Source organism: Pithys albifrons, chromosome 7 (genome assembly GCF_047495875.1).
Source record: "Pithys albifrons albifrons isolate INPA30051 chromosome 7, PitAlb_v1, whole genome shotgun sequence".
NCBI classification, from domain to species: Eukaryota; Metazoa; Chordata; class Aves; order Passeriformes; family Thamnophilidae; genus Pithys; species Pithys albifrons.
In genome coordinates, this window is record NC_092464.1 from 34,149,618 (window position 1) to 34,171,995 (window position 22,378).

General features: G+C 36.6%; 1 protein-coding gene across 4 annotated transcripts in view; it reads right to left on the bottom strand.

Moving 5' to 3' along the window:
- Positions 1–22,378, bottom strand: part of SKAP2 (src kinase associated phosphoprotein 2) — a 119,380-nt gene that overhangs the window by 34,650 nt on the left and 62,352 nt on the right. For all 4 annotated transcript variants that reach the window (XM_071560980.1, XM_071560979.1, XM_071560977.1 and 1 more), the window contains 5 exons: positions 15,605–15,682; positions 14,782–14,865; positions 5,940–6,064; positions 4,989–5,052; positions 4,413–4,517 (listed from right to left, as the gene is read on the bottom strand). In XM_071560980.1, coding sequence (XP_071417081.1) covers positions 4,413–4,517; positions 4,989–5,052; positions 5,940–6,064; positions 14,782–14,865; positions 15,605–15,682 — 456 coding nt within the window. The remainder of the gene's footprint in view (positions 1–4,412; positions 4,518–4,988; positions 5,053–5,939; positions 6,065–14,781; positions 14,866–15,604; positions 15,683–22,378) is intronic.

Sequence of the window (22,378 nt, forward strand, 5' to 3'; positions counted from 1 at the left end):
TACATTCATATTCAATGTCAGAAATCAGTTCTTAAACAACATCGATATAATTTTAAAACTATTTAATTTGTGTAAAATAAGTAAACAAACTGGGTTTGTGTGCAGCACACTTCTTATTGCATAGAAGTTAAGACATTTCTTACCTTTCCCTGCACTTTGCCTCAGTTACAGAGTTTCCCTACTCAAGCTTCCAACTATATTGCAAAACAGAATTATTGGCCAGATACCTGAGCTCGACCAAAGCGTTTGGCAGAGGACTGACAGCAGGAATCAAAAGACAAAAGCAAACTTTTCCATCATCCTTCACTTGATCAGAGACTAAACTGATCCTCAAATTTCATTTACAGAAAGCTAAGAACTCATGCAAGCTGTATTGGCTGCAGATCACCACAGCACTGAATTTCACCATGCTTATCTTCTTTCACCCAAAAGTACTTTGTGTTACAGACAGTCTAAGAAGGGACAGCATGATGGCACAAAGCCACAATGCCAGTCTTGTGTCACATTACAGTCAGGATTTCCAAACTTACTTTTTTTGTAAGGGCAGTTTTTACCTCCGTGCACCAAGTAAGCACAACCAAAGTAAGAATCAAATGGAAATTAATGAAAATTATACTGTATACCTTGGAAACTACTGCTATAATGCAAGTTTGTGAGGAGAATGATAACTGAAGAAAAAAGCCAACACAAAATTGAAATTTAAGTATGTTAGTTTAGATTAACACCTATTTTCTCCTATTGTGCAAGAGTGTGGTAGACAGTACACAAACTGAGTTGAGGTTGTAGATAGGATTAAGGTGGCAGGCAGTAGTTAGCATTGCAGTTTTGGGTATGTGCTTCACACAGACATGAAACCACAGAAGGCAATACTGAAGGCCCTTAAAATTAAGTCACTGCGACCTCAAGTTAATAAAAAAATTCTGTCTTCAAGGGCTGTAAGAGATGGCAACAACTTTAAAGCTGGCACATGTTCTTTTTTATGACAAGGACAACACCATTGTTTAAAACACCATTAAAGTGTGCATCTAGGTAGCTCTACCCACACACAGTTATTTAATGCTACAGTTTCAGAGATTGTTTTATGTTACAGCTTATAACATTCAGGTGTGGACTTCAAAATCAAATAGAGTATATTAAGGTAGAAAATAAATATCTGATTAAGCAAAAACGGGCCTTTATTGACAATATATTTAATTTTGCTTAGCCAAGCTTTCGTCTGTGGTTTTATTAAACAGCAAAAAGACTAAAGTCCAGTCTGTTAAAGACAGTATAAAGATTTCTTTTCCTGAAGAATCTTGCAATGAAAGTTTTACAAGTTGGTAATTCTTTGGCAGTTTGGATGTTTTTGACTTTCCCTGAATAATCACAGTAAAACAATGACTAATACTGAGAACCAGGAAAATTTTGCTTCTGTGGTAAATATGAATTTGTATGTGCTATTAAAGAAGAAAGTGACTTAACAAATCAAAATACTAAATTTCTCACATCTCTTTGTAATCTCTCCAACTACCAGCCCACTCCTCCAGCCAGTGGACAGTACAAAGTATATGCCACTGAAATCTATGCTTTTAATAGGCTAATAGAATGTTACCATTATGGATATTGGTTTAAAGCTATCCAGCTTCTGTCTGGAAAATTCATCTCCACTGTCTCCTGCCACAGGCAGGAAGAAAAAAATAGCTAAGCAATGGGATAGCTAGAGAATACAGCATAGATTAGTCCTGATTACGGCAACAGTTCTCAAAATTTCCTAATTTTCAAACCTGTGCAAAAATTTCCATATGCTCTTTTTAATCCAAACACTCTTTATTCAAGTACCAAACCCAATATTACTAAATGAACTGGCTTAAGTTGCTTCTAAAATGCTGACATAAAAACCACTGGAGAACCACAGAAATGCAAAATTTTACTTACTTGAGAAAATGCAAATTATAGACAAATAAATAACAATGAGCAGTACACCTGAAATTCAGTATTTATAAAATCAATGGATCTGTGAAAACAGAGGATTAGAAGCCTTTGACATGAAAATGTTTTGAGGATAAAAACAAAGTGAAGATTAATTTCTCCTCCCTCTTCACAGGGATCTTGCCTTCTGCATTCCAGAGCTTAGCATAGCTTTGCAGCGGTACACACAATTTTTTTTGTTTTCTTAACAGGCATTCTGAATTCCTTATTTGTTCTGTATTATTAGGCCAGGTGATATCAGGGATAATGATGCTCCACCCTTTTACCATGAAAGGAAGAAAGAGTAATTCACTTACCTGGGAAAACAGAAAGGACAGCCAACTATAATTAAATGCAACCAATCAGGCCTAATTAAAAGAAACTAGACCAAACTGTAGTGTGCTCTTTTGCCATCAAGTTTAGATGAACAGCTATATAAGAAACAAATACAGCCTGCTCCTGTGAAGTCTGTCAATGAGCATTTCATCTAACACTCTTCAATATGATATGGATTAAGAAGAGAAGGACTGCTCTAAGGCATTAGATTCATAGGTTTGTAATTCCATTTAAGCATATGATTATTAAAGCACATTTATGGAAGATAAATGGATTAAAAAATCGCCTAAAATCTATTGCAAACTTATGCTCTATTTTTACTTAGTTATATCAACACATCAGAGTCAAAATTAAAAGCTCCACTGTAAAAGGTAAGATAGTCTTTTCTGAGAAGTTTACAATGCAAATATATGAGATGGAAAAAGCATAAAGAAAGATAACCCGTACTTGCTAATATGAAAAAGAACCACCACTCCAAGATCATGGCGAAATAAATTAATCTAACAAAAAACTGAAACTAGATTTCTTGAACTATCCCTTCTTTGTGACATTGTTACATTTCAGGTTTATTAACCACATTAGGAGAAAAAGGCTTCTGGAAAACTGACATAAAAATGGGATGAAAGTGAAAATACCTTAAATTCCTGCAGAATCATACCAAGGCAGCAATTCTCTGAAGACAGAGTTCAAAGTAAAGAACTCAAAATATGTATTAACTAATGATCCTCTCCCAGTATTGTATGTATTACCACTCCAGATCTACTTACTGTTTGAGATTCAAGTGAACAGGTATGAAAAGTGAAGCTCAAAAAGTAATTTACCCCAGGATATATCTAGAGCTTCTTTAACAAAAGCGTAAGCAAATATACAAGATCACCTTCTGTAAGAATCTGAGCATCCAATTAGCACCATAATAAGGTTTGGCTGTATCTTCTAGTTATAAGATTAAGCCTTGTAATGTAGTTTTTATATTCACAGCAGAAGAATTTTCCAGCATGCATGACACACTGCATATCATTTCAGCAGAACATGAATTCTGTGTTGAAGTAGTAGAAAAATCAGGCTCTTAAAGAATTGAGTGCTGCTACAATTTTAGAATTTTATGACAAACTTTTTCACGAGACACTTTTGTTCTCCGCTCCATTCGTTCACTGAAACAACCTTAAAATGAAAAGCATGACACAGTGCAAAATGTACTTTTCTCCAATGCTCAGAAAATTCAACCTCATAGATACAAGAAGTTAGTCAGCATCACATGACACAACTAATTTTTCCTCTCAAGTGATTGCTAATAATTACAGTGCTCCAAACAGCAAGGCTTGCAGAACATTATTTCATACAAAGTGATTATTAGTTGTCATATCACTTTAAATACCATTTGTTAACTAATGATAACTGAAAATTTTAATTTTTTTCCTAGCTTCTTTAAATATAATAATGACCACCTTTCTCCTAGTACTTACTTGTAATAATCAACTCCAAGAACTTTCACCAGGCTCTTTTTGTTTTGCCCTCTGACAAGTACATGTGGACATCTACAGCCATAATAATTTGACCATATTGTAAAGTCCACAGCAAAAAGTTTCTGTACAATCACAGTTATGCTGGAATATATGAAACAAAGTGATGTTGATACTCATGTTGCTTTATTTACAGTTCATTTCCAGAGCCCTTTCAAACAAACACATTGCTTTCTTGCAGGATTATAATAATGTGTATTAGGAAAAAGACAGTAACTTTGGGTAACATTTGGAATGATATCGAATTTTTGCTTAATACAAATGCCAAAATGAATAAAGAAAAAATAATGGGCAAGTTGCTGGGAAAAGCTGTAAGGCAAGTCAATTTTTTAATTAAAAAAAATTGCATACCAGCAAATGTTAATGAGCCAAAAGTCCCCTGAGTTCACTTTTACATATTCTGCACTATTTTGATGCCCCTGCTAAAGAAAACTGAACTGTTCTCACTCAGAACTGAAGACATTCTTTTTGCAATGTCATAGCAAAACTTAAAATCTGAAAGTATCTTAGTCATTGTGTTACTTTACCCACTTACTTAAGAGATATCAAAACTAGAAGTAGAGAAGACAAAATGATCACAAGTCACAAAGTAAAAAATTTCAGCAATACCTTTAACTTCTTCATAAATGCTGTCATCTGTCGGTTCACTGTTTACTTGTTCAACATCATCATACTCCTCTTCCTCCTCCTCAGGAATAGTATTAGATCCTGTATCTATGTGACAAGAATTTAAAAGGTTAACATTTAGATAGAAAAGAATGCCTAAGCAGAAATTTATGCAAAATGAAAACACAATTCTTCTGTGACCTGCACCTTATTCTACTTATTTTCTTATACTATACACACACACACACACACATATATACACACACACATATACATACATATATATATAGACATATATCTTCTTTCAAGGGATAAGGGAAAGTTTATATAAGGGAGCTTGTATAAGGGAGAGCTTTCAAGCTCTCTAGTATTTCTAGTATTCTTGAAGAAAAGCAAAAATCTTGGAAAAAGAGGAAAGTCTTATAAAAGCTACAATAAACTGAAAACTAGGACTTGCTATTCCAAAATTGGACATGTGGGAACACTACATGTAGCAACATGACGGAGAAGTTAATGGACAGAACTAATATCACTAAGCAATACTGGCAATAATGGCTACTGCTCTACTGGCTGGCTTACCTTGAATTACAAATTTTACTTGCTGTACCCATTCCTCTGCTTCTTTGGGAGTGGCAGCTGTAAACTATTAAACATTTATTAATAACTACTAGCACTAATGACAAAACCACTACTACAGTTTCATTAGCAATAAAAAGAGGGACTGTAACATTCTCGTCACTTCCTCAAGAAACCATTAGTAATTCTTTTCATGTCTTCTGGTACTTTTCTTGCAAGGATGCTTCTTATAATGTAAGCTAATTTTGACAAATTTACGTAATTGAAGGAGAGGATGATGGATTTGAAACTGTGATCAGCAGCTGGCAGCTGTGCAGAAAAAAGCTGCTTCTCTTCATCAATGTCAAAGCCAGAACTGATGAACAAAATTTGCCCTTGACAATTAGAAGACACCCATGAATTTCTTTAGACTGCTGGGTACAGTTTTCTTAAAAATGTTCTTGTCAGACTCCAACACACTACCTGACAGCTTAATTAACTGGCTTTCAACCGCAATCTCAGATATTTAAAACTTATTAAACTTACATTCCATATTGATGGCTACCTGATAGATGTCTGAATTGCACAGCTGATATGTGCTTTTACGTGGATTTTCCTTTAGAAATCATGACCAATACAATATGTATTTAACACGGATACATATTTTAACTTTTTTTTACTATTTAAGTCATCCAAGAAATCACAAAGACACACTATACAATATTGAAATGACCAATAGATAAAGCTGATAGATTACTTTGATCTTGACCAAAAAGATAATATTTGAATAGGTACATACATACATTTAATCAGATTTTTTTTCCCTAATATAGGAATATACAATACAAGCAAGTGAGTGTTTTCTTTTTTTCATTAAGGTATCAGTGCAGGTTCTTTTACTGAAATGTTAATTCAGTAACTGGAATTGTAACGGCTTTATCAATTTAATTTCAAGTCAACATAAAAAAGTCCAACCTGATAAATGCGCTTATCTGGAGCAGAGATTTCAAAACAGCAATCTTTCTTTGCATCCTTCCGAAGGCTATTATTCATTCTGATGGTGTAGCCTTCTAAGGCAAATTCACCTTTCTGTTGTTTGTCTGTTGGAGATAAAAAACAAAGTTAGAGCTTCATTTACAATAGTGAATGTAAGTGGCTCAGCAGGTTATCGTTTATTCAGATTTTATTTTCTATTTCATGAATTTTATAAAGAACAAGGAGGGTTTTAGCAAAATGATTAAGTGATGCTTCTGGAGATATTTATTTTAAAGGAAGATGTACACAAAAGTACATTTTTCTGTAGGATGCCTAAGGAATTCCACAGGGGGATGTTTGCAGATGGTGGTCTTATTTAGTAAGAAGTGCATGTTATGACACTTGTGTCTAGGGAAAGCCAAGAACTGGAACTTGCAAGGCACGTTTCCTATAAATCAGTGTCTCTTTCAGGTTCAGTAAACCGAAGGGAAAACCTGTCTAACTCAAAACTTGCTGAGCTCCCTCCTAAAATTCATTCAAAAAATAAACTTCAAACTCCTTTTCAAGAATTGGAAAAGATTCTTTTCACATTTTCCCACCCATTCCCAGATGTGCCTCCTTTCCATATGGTAGAAATACAGAATGAATTTTGTTATTAATTTCGGTGTGTGCATGTGTGTTCGTTCCAAAAGCATTTCTCTCAAAACAGCAAATGTTTAATGAGCTAATAAAAGGACTGAGGCCTACCACAGTTTATTATGTACAGCCATGTGGTCCTTTTAAAGACAATTCTACTTTTCAAAGGCTCTGGTTTATAAAAGTATCACAACAGATCTGAGTTTAAATATATTGCATGTTGGGCAAGCAGCACCTGTGTACTCCTTTTGAGCTCTTCAGACCAAACTCTACATCAGATTTTTTGTGCTCTGGCATATTTTGGTGAATATTAAAAGCAAAACAAAAATGTAAAAGTAATTAAGTTTTGCAATTTCTGCAGATCACAGTGCAGCATTCAAGCGAAGACAGGCATCATGAGTCACATTTGGTGCAGGCAAACAAAGTACAGTTGTACATGAAAGAAAATGCCATTCAGTGTGGGGCTTTTTTTCACACAATAGAGAAAACAATAAGCATCAGGCACAACAGCAAAACCACTTAAAGTATTGCTGAATAGAACTTAGGTGTAAATTGAGTTTCCATTACTTATGCTTATCAACAAAAGGAGAAAACTTCTACAGTAGACAAAACAGGAAAAACTACAATTTTCAACATAATTTTGTAATATTTTTGGAAATTTAATAGGAAAGCAAATCTTTTCCACTTCTGAGAGGGCAAAAAATGGGCTAACAGCAGTGGACCTAAGGGCAGTCACCAGACAAATACTCTTGCTACTAATCTTATATGCACATAGACACAAATTCTTTATCCTTCCACCTTTATATGAACTCTCACCCAGGACAAGCAAATACCTAATAACACAATTATAGTAGAAAATCCAGGGCACAGTTCTCTTTTCACTTTCAGTTTCTTCCCCCCCAGTAGGTTTTACTACGTCTTAAATAAATGCTAATTATACAGTCCTAATATTTTATATATGCTCAATTCTCCACCCCTATATCAAACAGCACACACATACAAAATTCACGAAATTGCACCAAGGCAGATATTAGAAGTAATAACTTGCAATTGGTTAACTAGGTTCCCTTTTAATGAAATTCATTTCTGCCTAGGAATTTTATTGTTCCCTCACTTCTGATCTTAGGGAGAAGACCAAGTGACTGACTCTCCCATGCTGGAGGTTTATCAAAACTAGAAGATAGGAACATGCAGACAGAATAAACAAACACCAGGTTCAAACAGTAAAAACAATTTGTCAAGATAAAAATTCAGCAAGTATTCAAATTTAGTCTCTTGGATTATTTCTGAGACTGCTTCTCTGTGACATGGATGATCCCTTTTATGGTAATACACTTTTACACAGCAAATTTCAGATGATCTCTGTACTGGTATTCGTTCTTTCAAAGAGCATTGCAGTTAAAGCATAAAAATGATGTACTTTGCATGGGGATGGTGCATGGTACACATATTCCATTAGATTGTTCTGCTGGTTGTACTGTTTTTGTCTTATCTCTCTGAACACCACATTTCAGTACTAATGAAAAATACCTGTATGCACCACCAAGTGTATATATATATATATGTATCTTCTTTGCTATTAAATTCTTTCACTGACCTTTATAGCAATACACTAGTCATAGCATTGCTACTTTTACTTCTAATTGTCTTAGCAGTAACCTCTTAATGAAGTCCAGTGTAGCATCATGCATATACTTAAAATGTTACAAATGAGGAAATTCTAAGACACTGTGACACTTCCAGCCCTGACTCAGGACCCACTAAAGTTGAAAGACTGACTCATAGTATGCATTCACACTCCCTGTGGCAGCAAGCCAGAGATAAGACTTAGTATGTCCTGAGAAATGCTCCACAAATACAGAATGGCAGGACACAGGCCAGCTGTAGCTCAGCTGCATGCTCTGATGTCGACAAACAATGAAGGTCTACAAATCCCAGTTGTTCTTGCAGAATACACCTCTCCAGTTAGGACTGGAGTCCAACCCCATCACCTCATTACCATGGAGCAAACCATGACCCACAGTAGCTGTTTGTCCAGGCACAGTAGTCAGGTGCAGGCTTGAAGGTAGGGCCATCCTGGGATCATGAGACTCAACATTACTGCCAAAGCCTTGCAGCTAAATAGTCATGCAGACAGACTTTTGGTTTAAAGCTGCCCTGTGAAGTGAATGCCACAGTGACTTCTGTGAACTTTCACATGTAGAGACTGTGCTTTAGGGAAAATTAAGTATTTTTTGATGTTTCAAAACTTTGAAGACTAAAACATTTTACTTGGAGATTTAAAATTAGATGTAATTGGTTTTTATGGTGGGAGCCTTAGAAGTAGCTTCAAGAAGCACATTTACATTACTGAGATTTAATTTTCATTTTGAACCCTCAAATCAGAGCCCGAGTTTTGCTTTGGCAGTAATACAACAGTATGTTTAGGAGGAACGAGGGAGACACATGCTGATGGAACACACTTCTCTGAAGAACAATTACATTTTTGCTGCCTCTTATTTTCTCAAAATAGGGCTTTTCAATTCAACAACAGGAAAGACTTAAGTTTTCCCAGAACAACACAGAATAGACATGCAAGAAGTATAATAATATCAATATTGTAAAAACAAAAAGGATCATGAACATCATCACAAATAAATTGTTCCACAATGAAGCCAAATCTCATTTCAGAGTATGTTGTTCTTTGCTCTCACCCCTCATCCTCCTCATCTCCACATCTTCCCATGTGAGGCACAAAACAGAAGAATAAATCTAGGTTTGTATAGATCATTTTGCAACACAAATTTAGAATCATAAAGAGGTAATATAGTAGAGTGGAGAGTCAGAAAAGACATTAAAAAAAAAGTCAAAACCAGTACACAAATATTTTAGAGAAATAAATATGTGGGGGGACTATATTTAAAATAGCAAAGATTCAGATTTGAACAAAATTTGAGAGCCACTTTAAACATTTTTCTTACATATAAATTTAATTCATCCTAGAAATAGTTAAATGTTGTTAACAATGGAAACAGAGCCAATATTATATGGGGAAAAGAGAGTCTCAAGGGAGGCAGAGAAAAAGGGTTTTTAAGAAACCTTGCGTAACTAAGTCCATGGGAACTTCTAAAACAAAGAAGGGTAAACCTTCAAGATCTTGAAATTACTGGATTGTAAATTTGAGGCCCAAGGCAATGTGTCACATTATTAGCACATGTAAAAAGAATTAGTGCATTCTGAAAAACAGAGAGGACTTGGATAGTAGAAAGGAAAGAAGTTGCAGAGAAAGACATAAGGAACAAACAGAAAGATTTCAGAGAGTGATAAAGTATTTATTGATACTATTAGAATCTATAATTTAACTCTCTTCATCTTGAAATTAGGAGCCTGTAAGATTTTATGGTTTACATGGTTTCATGCTAAATGTAGTTTCACATAGTTTTCCATGTGCAGGATGTCTGCTTTCTAAAAATAGCGAAGTGTCAGTATCTCCAAAATGGTAATTCCTTTTCCAGCCTTTGGAACAGTCCTTCCCAAATGCATGCACAGAAGTTCTTCCCTTTTAGACAGCAGACCTGAAATATAATCGACTTTGTTTTTCTTCTTTCCTTTAATCTAGTTCTCTGAGAAATTGAATTTTTTTTTAAAGTTAACAAATGGAGGCAATGACAGAAATACATTATTTAGGGCACTAATTTGTTTATGTTTGCTTATACCCAGTAGTTATTTTTTAAAAAACGCGCTATTAATGGCAAATGTGCCTCTCGAGTTCTGAATCTAACAGTCCCATAACAGAGGATCCAGTACATATTAGATAGATGCCTTTGACTGACATCACTTTGCTACAACCAAGTCCTGCTGAGCATGCACAATTTCCCCTTTTGCACAAATAGAAGTAGTCCACTACTGGCATGGCCATCACTATCTCACTATTCAGATAAATCCAAAAATATCATGTCCATGTTAAAAGAAATTTCAAAAAAATAAACTCAGACTTTTCTAAAAGACTCGGAACTATCCCCATCTTCAATGTCATATTAATGGCAGGCAGATACCATTTTCAAGTTATAAAAATGAAAATAAATTTTTAGTGCCCATTAACAGGAGAAAAATTACCATAATGTTATCAATTACTGTCTTGCTAAACATTTAGCTGATCTTTCCAGTTTGCTGAGACAGAAGGGCATATAACAATGTGGCCTACTGAGGAAGAAGTAATGAAGCCATTAATTCATTCATTTATAAAGCAACAAATTAACTTTCCTTCTTTTACATGCACTTTGAGGTCTGAAAAGTTATCCATACTATCTCGGTGTCTGAGGACACAGAAGCAGCCAGGGATCATATAGAAAAATGACAGGCAATTAGAGTACTCAGCGTGCAACTGCAGGAAAGCGAAAGGAAAAGGAAAGAGGAAAGAGGAGAAAGGAAAGAGGAAAAGGAAAAGGAAAAGGAAAAGGAAAAGGAAAAGGAAAAGGAAAAGGAAAAGGAAAAGGAAAAGGAAAAGGAAAAGGAAAAGGAAAAGGAAAAGGAAAAGGAAAAGGAAAAGGAAAAGGCTATAAAAAAGAGGACCAGGCAAGCTTCTGGAAATCTCACCTGGCTCTGATATTAACATAATCCTCTCCAATGTTGTGGGCCACATGCCAGCAACAGATCCTGAAGCACAGGCACAAACACACATGCGCTTCCTGCATTACCTATTCCTGACATGTGACTAGGTCAAACCTTTAAGCCTCCTTCCCCCATCTACTCCACATACCATTGATCAGAGGAAAAAATGCAGGTGATTCGCTTAGACCTGTCTAAGCAGTGATAAATAACATTGTTTCATGACCCAACCCTGCAACAAATGTAGGAGAAAACTGAGGTAAATTCAGGGAAACAAGACATAGACCAGCCTGCAGGCATCACTACTGTTAAAAGGATGCTTGCAATCTCTTAGGTGAACACACATACACACACACACAGCCACTTAGCGTATTTTCACAGGCTTTAGCTTGTACTATGTTCTCCTGGACTAGGCCTCACATTTTTCATCATTCACCTTAAACAATCTTGAACCTTACATGTATTTATGAACTTTATACACTTCCACACTTCTTTTTACTTTCCCAATATAAAAAGGAGAATGTTAGAAGAGCTAAAAGCATTGTGGAAACAACAAATCTACATAAATGATGAAAAGGCATCCTATAGCTGCACATCTACCATTCAGTTACATTTCCACTGATATTTAAGTGCAAAAATCAAACCTCGGCCAACAAAATACACACTGTACCAGACACAAAATAGCCTTCGTAGGTTATTCACCTCTGTGGTTTTAAAAACAATTCAAAACAAGCCAAGATGGACCTAGAAATCCCTGTTGCCTCTCAGCATTACATCCCACAACACAGAGGCACTAGCAGTCCATTCCCCACTAAAAGTGACACGAGCAGCAGGATTGAGTATGTACAGAATCCAAACTACTCTGAAACAAGGTTCACCTTGACAAGGGGGAATTTTCCTGTTGTGCGAATCAGCCCTGGAACCTGTCAGAAACCAGGGCCCAGCTTACAGAAAATCTCCACAGACATTGCACAGGCTGGGGCAGAGCAGCATTGTTTACAGACACCATCCCAGGAGGTGGCAGAAATTTATATGAAGTCACCCAAACACACACTTCAATGCTTTTGGTAAGAACTATGGCTGGTAAGAACACACATTGTTTTTCTACATGGTCCAAGTCATCTGGCACAGCATCAAGGCTCACAGTAAAAGAAGACCCAACACAACAGTGTACGGTGGCAGGTGCAACTGCTGGCCATAATTGTGGGGGTGAAAGCAGTTTCAGATTCTTCCAGTGATTAAATGCCAGACCTCCTCAGGACTGCCTCACTGTACATCTCATCCATGCTGACAATCTGCAGATCAACAGCATGATAAACTGCAGAACATACATTCGAAACCATTAGGATGACAGCTCAATTTTAACAATAAACTAGTTTGTCATGGCTGGTATCCACTTTCTGCCCAACGATGAAGAGATGCTTCTGCACGGGAAGCTTTATATACAGTGGCATCACAGGCCTGAAGAAAGCACCTCTGACCAGGCTAGAGAAAACCTTTCTTATTCAAAGGCAAGTTAAGAGTGACTTAGTCCTCTGATTTCTGCAAGATTAAATCATTACACCATGCTGCACTAACAGCACCAGTCACTTGGAGGTAGGGCAGAAATTCATGCATCTGATCTCTTTACTTCCTCCATGAACTACTGTTTAGAGTCCAGCCATGCCATGCTCTCTACAACTGTGTGAAAGGACACTGTAATGAGGTGGGGGTCAGTCTCATCTTCCATGTAACAAGTGACAGGACAAGAGGAAATGGCCTCAAGTTATAGCAGGGAAGGTTTAGATTGAATATTAGGAAAAAAATTTTCACTGGAAGGGTTGTCAAGTATTGGAATGGGCTGCACAGGGAAGTGGTGGAACTGCCATCCTTGGAGGTACTTAAAAGACATGTAAATATGGCTCTTAGGGACATGTTTTAGTGGTGGGTTTGGCAATGCTGGGTTAATGATTGGACTCAATGATCTTTGAGGTCTTTTACAACCTAAATGGTTCTATGATTCTATACAATTCCCACGGGCTATGTGCCTTTCCCACGTCCTTAGTTTATGGCTAGGAGGACCTTCCTCAAAAAACCTGCAGCCTACAAAAGCTGAAAATGTAGAAGTCAAACATCTGTATATAGATTCATACAGGAAAGAGATCCCACAAAATATCACAGTCAATTCCTAACATGACGCCAACATTTTGAGTGCCTGGGAACATACTTCCATGTTTCTTAACTTTCAGGAAAGGTATTAGAAGTTGCAACATGGACTTGATAATCAGGTTGTTGAAAAGGAAAAAAAAAACCCAAAGATGGAAAAAGAGAATATGGGCAACTTTCCTGCCTTAATCCAAAGACCATATGCTAGAAAGCCTAATTAAGCTAATGAGCATAGCCACAAGGAAATAATGTGGCGAAAAAAATCAATCTCTTTTTTCTAAAAAATAGCAGATAAAAATACAAATATTTTAAAATCTAGAACAATCTTTATGAACTAGCAATACATCCTCCAAAAATTGATATTTTTAAAGGTAATGTATAACTGCATCTATAAAGAAACAATACAAGATAATTTTCCAGCAAAATAAATACATCAGTAATGACAAATCAGTGTTATGACATACCTCCACAAAATTTTTCAATACAGATTGTTCATGTTTTTGAAGATTGATCAAACTGTACATCCCAAGGAAAGAGCAAAGAAGAAAACGGAACATTTAGCAGGTATTTTGACAAAACTCAGAAAACAGAATATGATGGGAAACCATAACAAGAAAACTGGACTCAAAATTAGACTCTTACTTTATTTCTTTTTTTAAAAAAAAGAGGATGAGTTTAAAGGAGTTAGCATATGAAGGAATGAAACAAACTGGAGCAAATTAAATTACTCTTTGAAATAAAAAAACAAACCACAAAATAACTACCTGCACTGATCTCAAACATTGGAACAAGAAGAAGAAAAAACCTTCAATGGAAAGTTTGCCCAGGAATTTTTTGAGGGATTAAAAAAAGACATAAATGTAAATTTTAAAAGCACAACTATGTCAGATTCTTCCTAAAATGGCCATTAAAATTCACCTTAAGAAGTTAGCTTAACTTCCATGGCTGGCTTTTAGTTAAATACATTACTTAATTTCTAGCTTTTCCAGAACATAAACTATTTAAAAAGAAATCAGAAACTCCACTATGCAGCTTTTAGACTTATATTTTCCTGGAGAGAACCATCACTAAAGAGCTCAGAAGGTTTAATTACTACAGGATGTTTTAAAATAAAATTGCATTGGAGAGAAAGAACATTTTCTGTTTAGTAACACAGCTGAGTGCCAGCATACTATCAAACCTAGCAACAAGCTGTTATTGTCACACAAAGTAGCTTTACAAGAAACTTATTCTTTCTTTCCTCAGTTTCACTGCTTTAAAAAATAAGTACATCACTTAGAGGTTCTGAAGAATTTTACGCATTTTAAAAATTCACAGCTCTGTATACGAACTGTTTTAAAAAAAAAGAACTTTTTTTTATAAGTTTCATTTGCTTTCTTAAAATCACCTTTAATTTGCAGTTTTCAACTCCACTAAAGTTTTCATATTCTTTTGTGCATTAAAACATACTTTTCATAATAAATATTATAAGTACCTTTGTCACTCCCATAGTAATAGAAGACCGTCTTACTGATAGCACACCAACGCTTCTGCCATTCAAAGCCAAGAAAACTGTGGTCTGAAATTAATATAATTTATATTATATCAGTTTATGTCATTACTGATCACAAATATGCTACTTCTTTTGAGGGTGAGGTAAGAGGAAGGAGGAGCCAGGAAAGATCCTAAGGAATGGAAACAAAAGATGGATATGAAGAAGAGAAATGTATGGCACTGAGAAGGACATTAGAAATAAAAATAGGTGCTAATAAAAAAAAATGGTATTTAAAATAATATAAAGAGAGAAGCCATGCATAACATTAAATATAAGGAAATAGTGAAAAATTTCCTGAATATTTCCTAGAGTTATTGCAGCATTAAGTGGGTATTAAAGTGACAATAGAAGATTTATGGAATCAAAGTAAATATTGACTGAACCAAAGCTGAGATCAATATTTGCCCTCTTGAAGGAAAATAAATCTTGATGCTCACTGAAACATGAAGTCAACTTATGGTACTTTTACATATGTTCCTAATCTTTTCTTCAAAAATACCTGAAAGTTTCTGAATTATGACTGACAGTGGACTTTCACAGCATAATTGTGCTAGTCAGTAAAGGACAGGATTTTCTTTTAATACTGTGGGAGCAATTATGTGTTACACTTCTTTTGCATAATAATGTTGCAACATTTCAGCCTCTACTTGTTTTATTTATCAGTCCTGTATAAAGTTATTAATGTGTATGACATTAAATACAGGCATGTAGACTTCCCAGATATGAAGTGTGCACTAGCTTTCACAAAGATAACTAGACTTACCTTTTCTACGTTTTTCCAAATAGCCAGCCTTCAGAACAAACTGAAGATCCTGAGCTGCAACAGGAGGAAACTGATGCCCTGAAAGAAAAACAAATTCTGTAACTGCTTTTCAAGAAAAATGCTATAGTAGCATCTGTAAAATTATGGATTTTACTCTCTTAGTATGCAGGAGCTACATAGGAAAGGAAAAAACGTCATCAAATGTAATTAAACAAGATACAGCAACTTTGTTTTGAATGTAGTCTGTAAAGCAAGTTGGATAATGAAAGCACTAAGTTTTCAAATGTGCAAAGAAATTCAAGAGTCACAATTCAACACAATTAAATCAGAAATGTGGTTTTCAATACTAACTTCATACATAAATGTCTTCAAGCAACACACCAGGAGAGGACCCTCTATTACACGGCTATAAAAAGAGAAACCAGATGAAGAGATGATAAAAAGTGATGCCTTCTGTTGACATATATTGCCTCCTTTGCAATATGACACAAAAGTACTGCCCATAGGATCTGTAAGGTGATACTGGATAAACCAAAGACATTGTACAGAAGTCTACAAAATTGTTGACCTACAGACACCAATTTTAGACTTTGTAGAATTTGACTGCATCTGCAATATGGCAAGTACGGTTCACTGTATTTTTTCTTTTTCTCAACTGCTAATTCATAGCTAGAAGCCTAAGACTGGCCAACTGACCCTGCCTAAAAACAGAAATTTTCATGTTAAAAATTTGTGTCTTCCATCCTACATCTTTTCTCCCCTAAAACAGCAGAATCATGACTAAAATTGAACTCCTGGTATTAAGAACCACGTAGATGTGTCTAATATTTAACGGGCATATAAATATCATAGTGCTTATCCCAAGGAAAAAAGCAGAACAAAAGGTATTCCTGCACTGATGGGGGTTTTAAGTGCATGTGAGCAACACAGTGAAGTTCCTACTACTTATTATCATCAAATATTCATAAGAGTCATGTAGGTAGGTGGCAAGTTTACAAGGCAGCAATTATTCATCAAAATAATCTCATTATGCTCTACTAATACAAACATACAAAAAAGGTCTCATATCAACACATAAACCCTATGCTAAAACCAGCAATTTAAACTATTGCAGTTTCGGTTAAAAATCAATTGTCTGACTTTGAACCACGCACACCTGGAAGGTGATGCCAATTTCCTGGACATTTAGGTTGTTCCTTAAAACAGGCTTTTCTTTTTTTTTTAATCAGTGTCCACAAATGAGTTGCTTTATAGTGGTCTCATTTAAATACAGCTATAACAGAAAAAAAATACAAGGAAAATATGTAAGAGCATTTAGAGAATGCTATTTTTTTTAAAGAATGAAAAAACTCAATATGAGACTGCTTCCTTAAATAATACAATGAGCTGCTCAGACAACACAATGTTTTGTTGAATACCATATGACAGTAGATAGAATTTTATATACATTGATATTTTCGCTTAATTTTTTTATTAATACTACTTTTAAAGATTAGGAGTACACCAACTTCTACTTCAGCTTCTGTGGAATATTGTGTTAAAAATAGAAGAGTTATGGCTCCATGTATATGCATTACACAATGATGCAGTCGTCCCCCCTTGCTTGATAATATGCAATCACTGCACAACGTTAAATGAGAATTTAACACAATTGCTGGATGGTATGTGATAGGTTTAATAGTTACTTAAAAAGATGACCCCATAATGGTATTATGAGTGGGGGAGGTGAAGAGTTTTACAAATATACATCATGTGCTACTTTATATTGGTCATTGGGAGGCATCAGTGTGCAACACTTACAGCTTTACCTCAGCCTGTAGGGCTCATTTAGAACAGTGCAACCCCACAGATGTGGAAGACGTAAAACCTAATTAAACACAGAAACAAAACCAGTTCACTTCTAAATTTTATAACTTAAGACTTTCAAGTGCTATTTGGATCTAATATTTTACAATATTTTTTGTATCAGTTTGGGGTTTGATGAGGAAGCTTGCCAGTGACCATTGAATGAACAGTCAGATCAAATGGGACAAGGTAGTCCCAGAGAAGCACATACTTTGGGGACTCCCTAACATTATTCTGTCAACTGAACTGACTATCTCATAGAGCAAAAATTTCATCCTCAGTTTTGCCACTTCTGCTGAGACATGTGAGGATAAATTTGATGATTGTATTTTCTGAAACTATTTTTATTTTGCATAGGGCACTGAAAACTTGTGAGGAAAGAAACACACATGAAAAGAGGCAGTCTGCCACTGTCGGGTGCCACTACGGAACGAAGTCCTCCTCCACCCTCAACCTGTAGGGAAGACAGTCTTTTTCTGTTCCTCAAAGCAACCGAGGCAGTAACTCCACAAAAGAAGCTGGAACTGGCCAGCCCCACTGCCACTCACAATCTGTAAGCGTGTGGCTCGGCTTCGCGAACGAAGATTTGGGAAGGGCTCTCCCCACATGGGTGTGCCCTTCCAGCCTGCGCAGTGGATTTTTTAGGTGAGGCTCAGCGTGCGCAGAACTGGCCCCGCCGTTTAAGTCCCGAGGTTCATCTGCCACAGCCAAGCAAACTTGGACAGTGCCAGTGAAGTCCTCAGGACTAGAACCTACAGCACCCGGCATTTCCAGGAGGTCTCCCATCCAAGTACTAATCCGGGGTTGACCCTGCTTAGCTTCCGAGATCTGACGGGATCGGATGTCAGGGAGGTCTAATCTGTAAGTAGCTGAAGCAGAAACAGATCACATGCATATTACCATCCTTTTGTCAGAGAAGCCTGGGAACCAAAAAATATGATGGAATTTTATTGGAAGGGCAAGAGAAACAGACCAGGTGTAATATCCCAAGACACATACAGCTGTGCAAGAAAGAAAAAGCATAAATCTGGTTAAATTCCTCCTTTCATTGCCCTATACCTCCAGAAGGAAGGGGTGGGAGAATAAGTAGTATAAAAAGTATTAAGGAAAGAGGAAGAACCACCTCCTCCCAGATTCCTATGAACCGCAGGTGTTGCGCATATGTGGTGGAAGAAGGCAAAACACAGATATACCCTTGCCCCTGTACTGCAACAAAAACAATGTTGGGAAGAAAGAACAGAGAAGGACATCTTCCTTACAGTCATTCCTAGTCAGCATGGAAGACTCCTAAACTGTGTCATGTCTCACTTTCTTCCATTTTTTTTATTCCTTTACTGTCTTGTCCACATCTCAAACATGATTTAGAATGAACTGCAACCCCTAGATGTGGGAACTCCCAACCAAAAGTTTGGAATTTATGTAGCAGGTTGAGTTTTGCAGTTCCTTTCAATCAGATTTCCTTCCCCATTCACTTGAAATAGATCAGGTTTGACATAAACCTCTCAAGAAAGTACCACTAAAGTAATGTTTAGTTATAGTAAAGCAGCAATTGTTTACATTACACCAGCAGCTGAGATCAGAGACTAATTAGTTGACTGTTGCATGGGACTTTTAATAAGACAACTACTTTTGTAAAGAATCTATTTAAGATAGAGAAATACTGCCAAGAGACAGGATTTACTACTTTTTTAAATAAAGGACCATGAAGCAAATAAACAACGTTTCAAATCACACATTTCTTTAGACTTCAGAGCTCTGAATTTCCCATCTTATACTTCAATATATGCCCGAGGAAGACAAGGAGAATTTTCCCCTTCTGTCATGGACACTGGTGAAACGGTCTGAATTCCAGTTTTCTGTAACTTCACTGGAGACTGTCGAATATAAGAAGTGAAATGTAGAGATGCACAGAGCTTGCATTCTAAGGATGCAAGATAGCACCTACTAGTGCTACCTTTCTTGGGTATGTCAGTGTTTTTTTCCCAAAATTTCTCTCCCAAAATCAGACCAGCAGAGATCATCATGTCTTCTTACCTGCATCCAAGCCCTGGATGGTTTGTTTCCAGATATGACTCAAACATGTTCAAAGGCCCATAGTCTTCCCTGGTTTCTTCTTTGGAACACTCTAGTTTTTGAAGACAGTTTTAAATACCAAAGAGAAAAGTAGCACTGTGAGTCACGAAGTACTCTGTGGCTTGCAGCTGTGTGAGTTTAGATATGGAGAAAGGTACAATGATTACTTTTGTGTCCTCTTCTGGACCTAATTTCTGCTGTGTCATTGCCCTGACAGCGGTGGCCAAGCACAGAGTTAAGGTTACAAAAAAGGTCTCATTTCTATTCCCGAGTTTCTACCTCACAGATAATATTTTGAACTTTATTCTTTTGATGTGAAAATCAGATCAATACTATCCAATATTTTGGGAGACTATTATCTTACATCCCAAATACGCAGTATAAAATAAGGGAGGTCCATCTGCTTAATGTTAAAGGTTTTCCTTCATTCTTGACCACCTACTCATGGCAGAATCTCACATAATAATTTCTCTTTTTATCCTGGTGGGAATTACTCCAGTGTACTCCAAACTAAAATGTGCAAGTTATGCTCCATGTGCATATTCTTAGGCTGATGTGGAAAAAAGCCATCAAAAACCACATCAAAATATTTATAAGGCCTAAACCTTCATGTCTTAGAGAAAAGTAAATTATATGTATAATACACCATGCTCTTCCTTTTGATTCTAGGCACTCCTGTGCCAAGTGAGCAGCTGGCAGTTATTATAATACTATTTCTGCCAGGCTAAAAATTCCTCCAATGAAAAGAAAGTGAAATGCTCTCACTGAAGCATAAAGCCAGCCTTTCTACTAGCCATGCTTTGACTTCAGATAAACATTAATCTTACTAATGTGTATTAATGTATGGGTTTCATTGCATAAATCCCACAAACAGAGTTATCTTTTAACTTCAGAAAGACCTCAGACTACAGTTTATGGTATGACTGCAATTTTTGCAATTTGGTAATCTAACAGTCAAAAGCCTAAATGATGTAATTTTTTTTCACCCTATTGGTCCATTACTTTAAAACAGTTTCATCAGTGTCACTTCACAACATGAAATTCAATCACTGCGCCTCGAATTTTGATTTTTGGAGGACCCAAAGGTGTTAAAATTTCATTCTGTATACAAAAATAAATAAAACAAAACCAGGCTGCATTAGTGTGCACTGTTTACTAATAGGAATATTTTTTACTTCCGCAATGTGGGCTAAGGGATACATAAAGCAAGAAATAATTAGAGGTCAATGCATTCTAAAGAAGCATTTAGCATGGTTATGGGAAGTTAAATAGGCAAAGTGAAGATACGTGTAATTCAGTAACATCTAAGTGGTTGATTACAGCTCACTTTCCTAACAGAGGACCAGCAGTTTAACCACTATAATGGTAAAGACTTCTTGCTTAAATAAGGATAATTTTCTGTTCTTCAGTCCTTATAAAAGAAAGCTACCAGGAAAAAATGCATTAGTTTGATTATATGGGGAAAACAATTATTGCTATTTCTTCTAACTAAAAAAATTAATAATAATATGAACACAATTATTGAAAACTATTTTTCCAGCTTCCTTTTCATTGCACTGAAGACTCTTAGAGCCATCTGTGAATTTACTGAGGGGTGCACTTGATCCTGTCATACAAATCATTAATAAAGATACCGAACAGTACTGAGCCAACTGGATGTGACTCCATTCACCACCACTCTCTGATACCAGCCATCCAGCCAGTTTTTTACCCAGCAAAGAGTGCATCTATACCAGCCATGGGCTGCCAGCTGCTCCAGTACAATAATGGAAGAGACAGTATCGCAAGCTTCTCTGAAGTTCAAGTAGACAACATCCATAGCCTTTCCCTCATCCGCTAGGTGGGTCACCTAGTCACAGAAGGAGATCAGGTTGGTCAAGCAGGACCTGCCTTTCCCTAAACCCATGCTGGCTGGACTTGTTGCCCTGGTTGTCCTGTATTTGCTGCATGAATGGCACTCCAGATGATCTGTTCCACAACTTCCCTCAGCACCATGGTCAGGCTGACAGGCCTGCAGTTCCCTGGATCCTCCTACCGGCCCTTCTTGTGGATGGGTGTTACACTGGCCAAACTCCAATCAACTGGGACCTCCCCAGATAAGCAGGACTGATGGTAAAAGGCAAGCTCTTCTGCAACACCCTCAGTACACTCAGGTATATCCCATACAGGACACAGACTTGTGTCTAAGTGGCACAGCAGGTCACTAATGACTTCCTCCTGGATTTCAGGGGGTCTCTTCTAATCCCTGTCCCTGTCAATCAGCTCAGGAGGCTGGTTGCCTTGAGCTTAAGCTGAGCTTCTGCCTTTGTAATTTTCTCTCTACATGACCTAACAACATCTTTGTACTCTTCCTGAGTTGCCTGTCCCTTCTTCCAAGGTCATAAACTACTTTTTCCCCTAAGTTCCAGTTACAGCTCCTTGTTCAGCTAGTCTGGTCTTCTTCCTCGTCAGGTCATCTTTTGGCACATAGGCACCGGCCTGCTCCTGCAGGAAATGCAGAAAATACAGCATTTGGGCCTCAAGCTCAGGGCTTTTATGCTATCTTTCAGACTGAAATTCTAGATTGGCAGAGATATTCTGAAAATATTTGTACTAAAGTTGAACAACGAAGGAGTAATGTTTCTAGCAAGACAAAAGAGTAATTTCATCTTTTTTGCCTCCCTCCTACCCCTCTTCTTACACAATTCTCCTAAAATTCTTCATATCTCTCCATTCCATTTCATTTTGATCTGGAAATACATTTACTCACTTTTAATAGCTACTACAGAGGAATTCAATTATCTTCCAATCTGCACACAGCAATACACTGGGGTCACATCTGTTGCACAAGCCCTGTGAATGCAGGTTAAAGAGGAA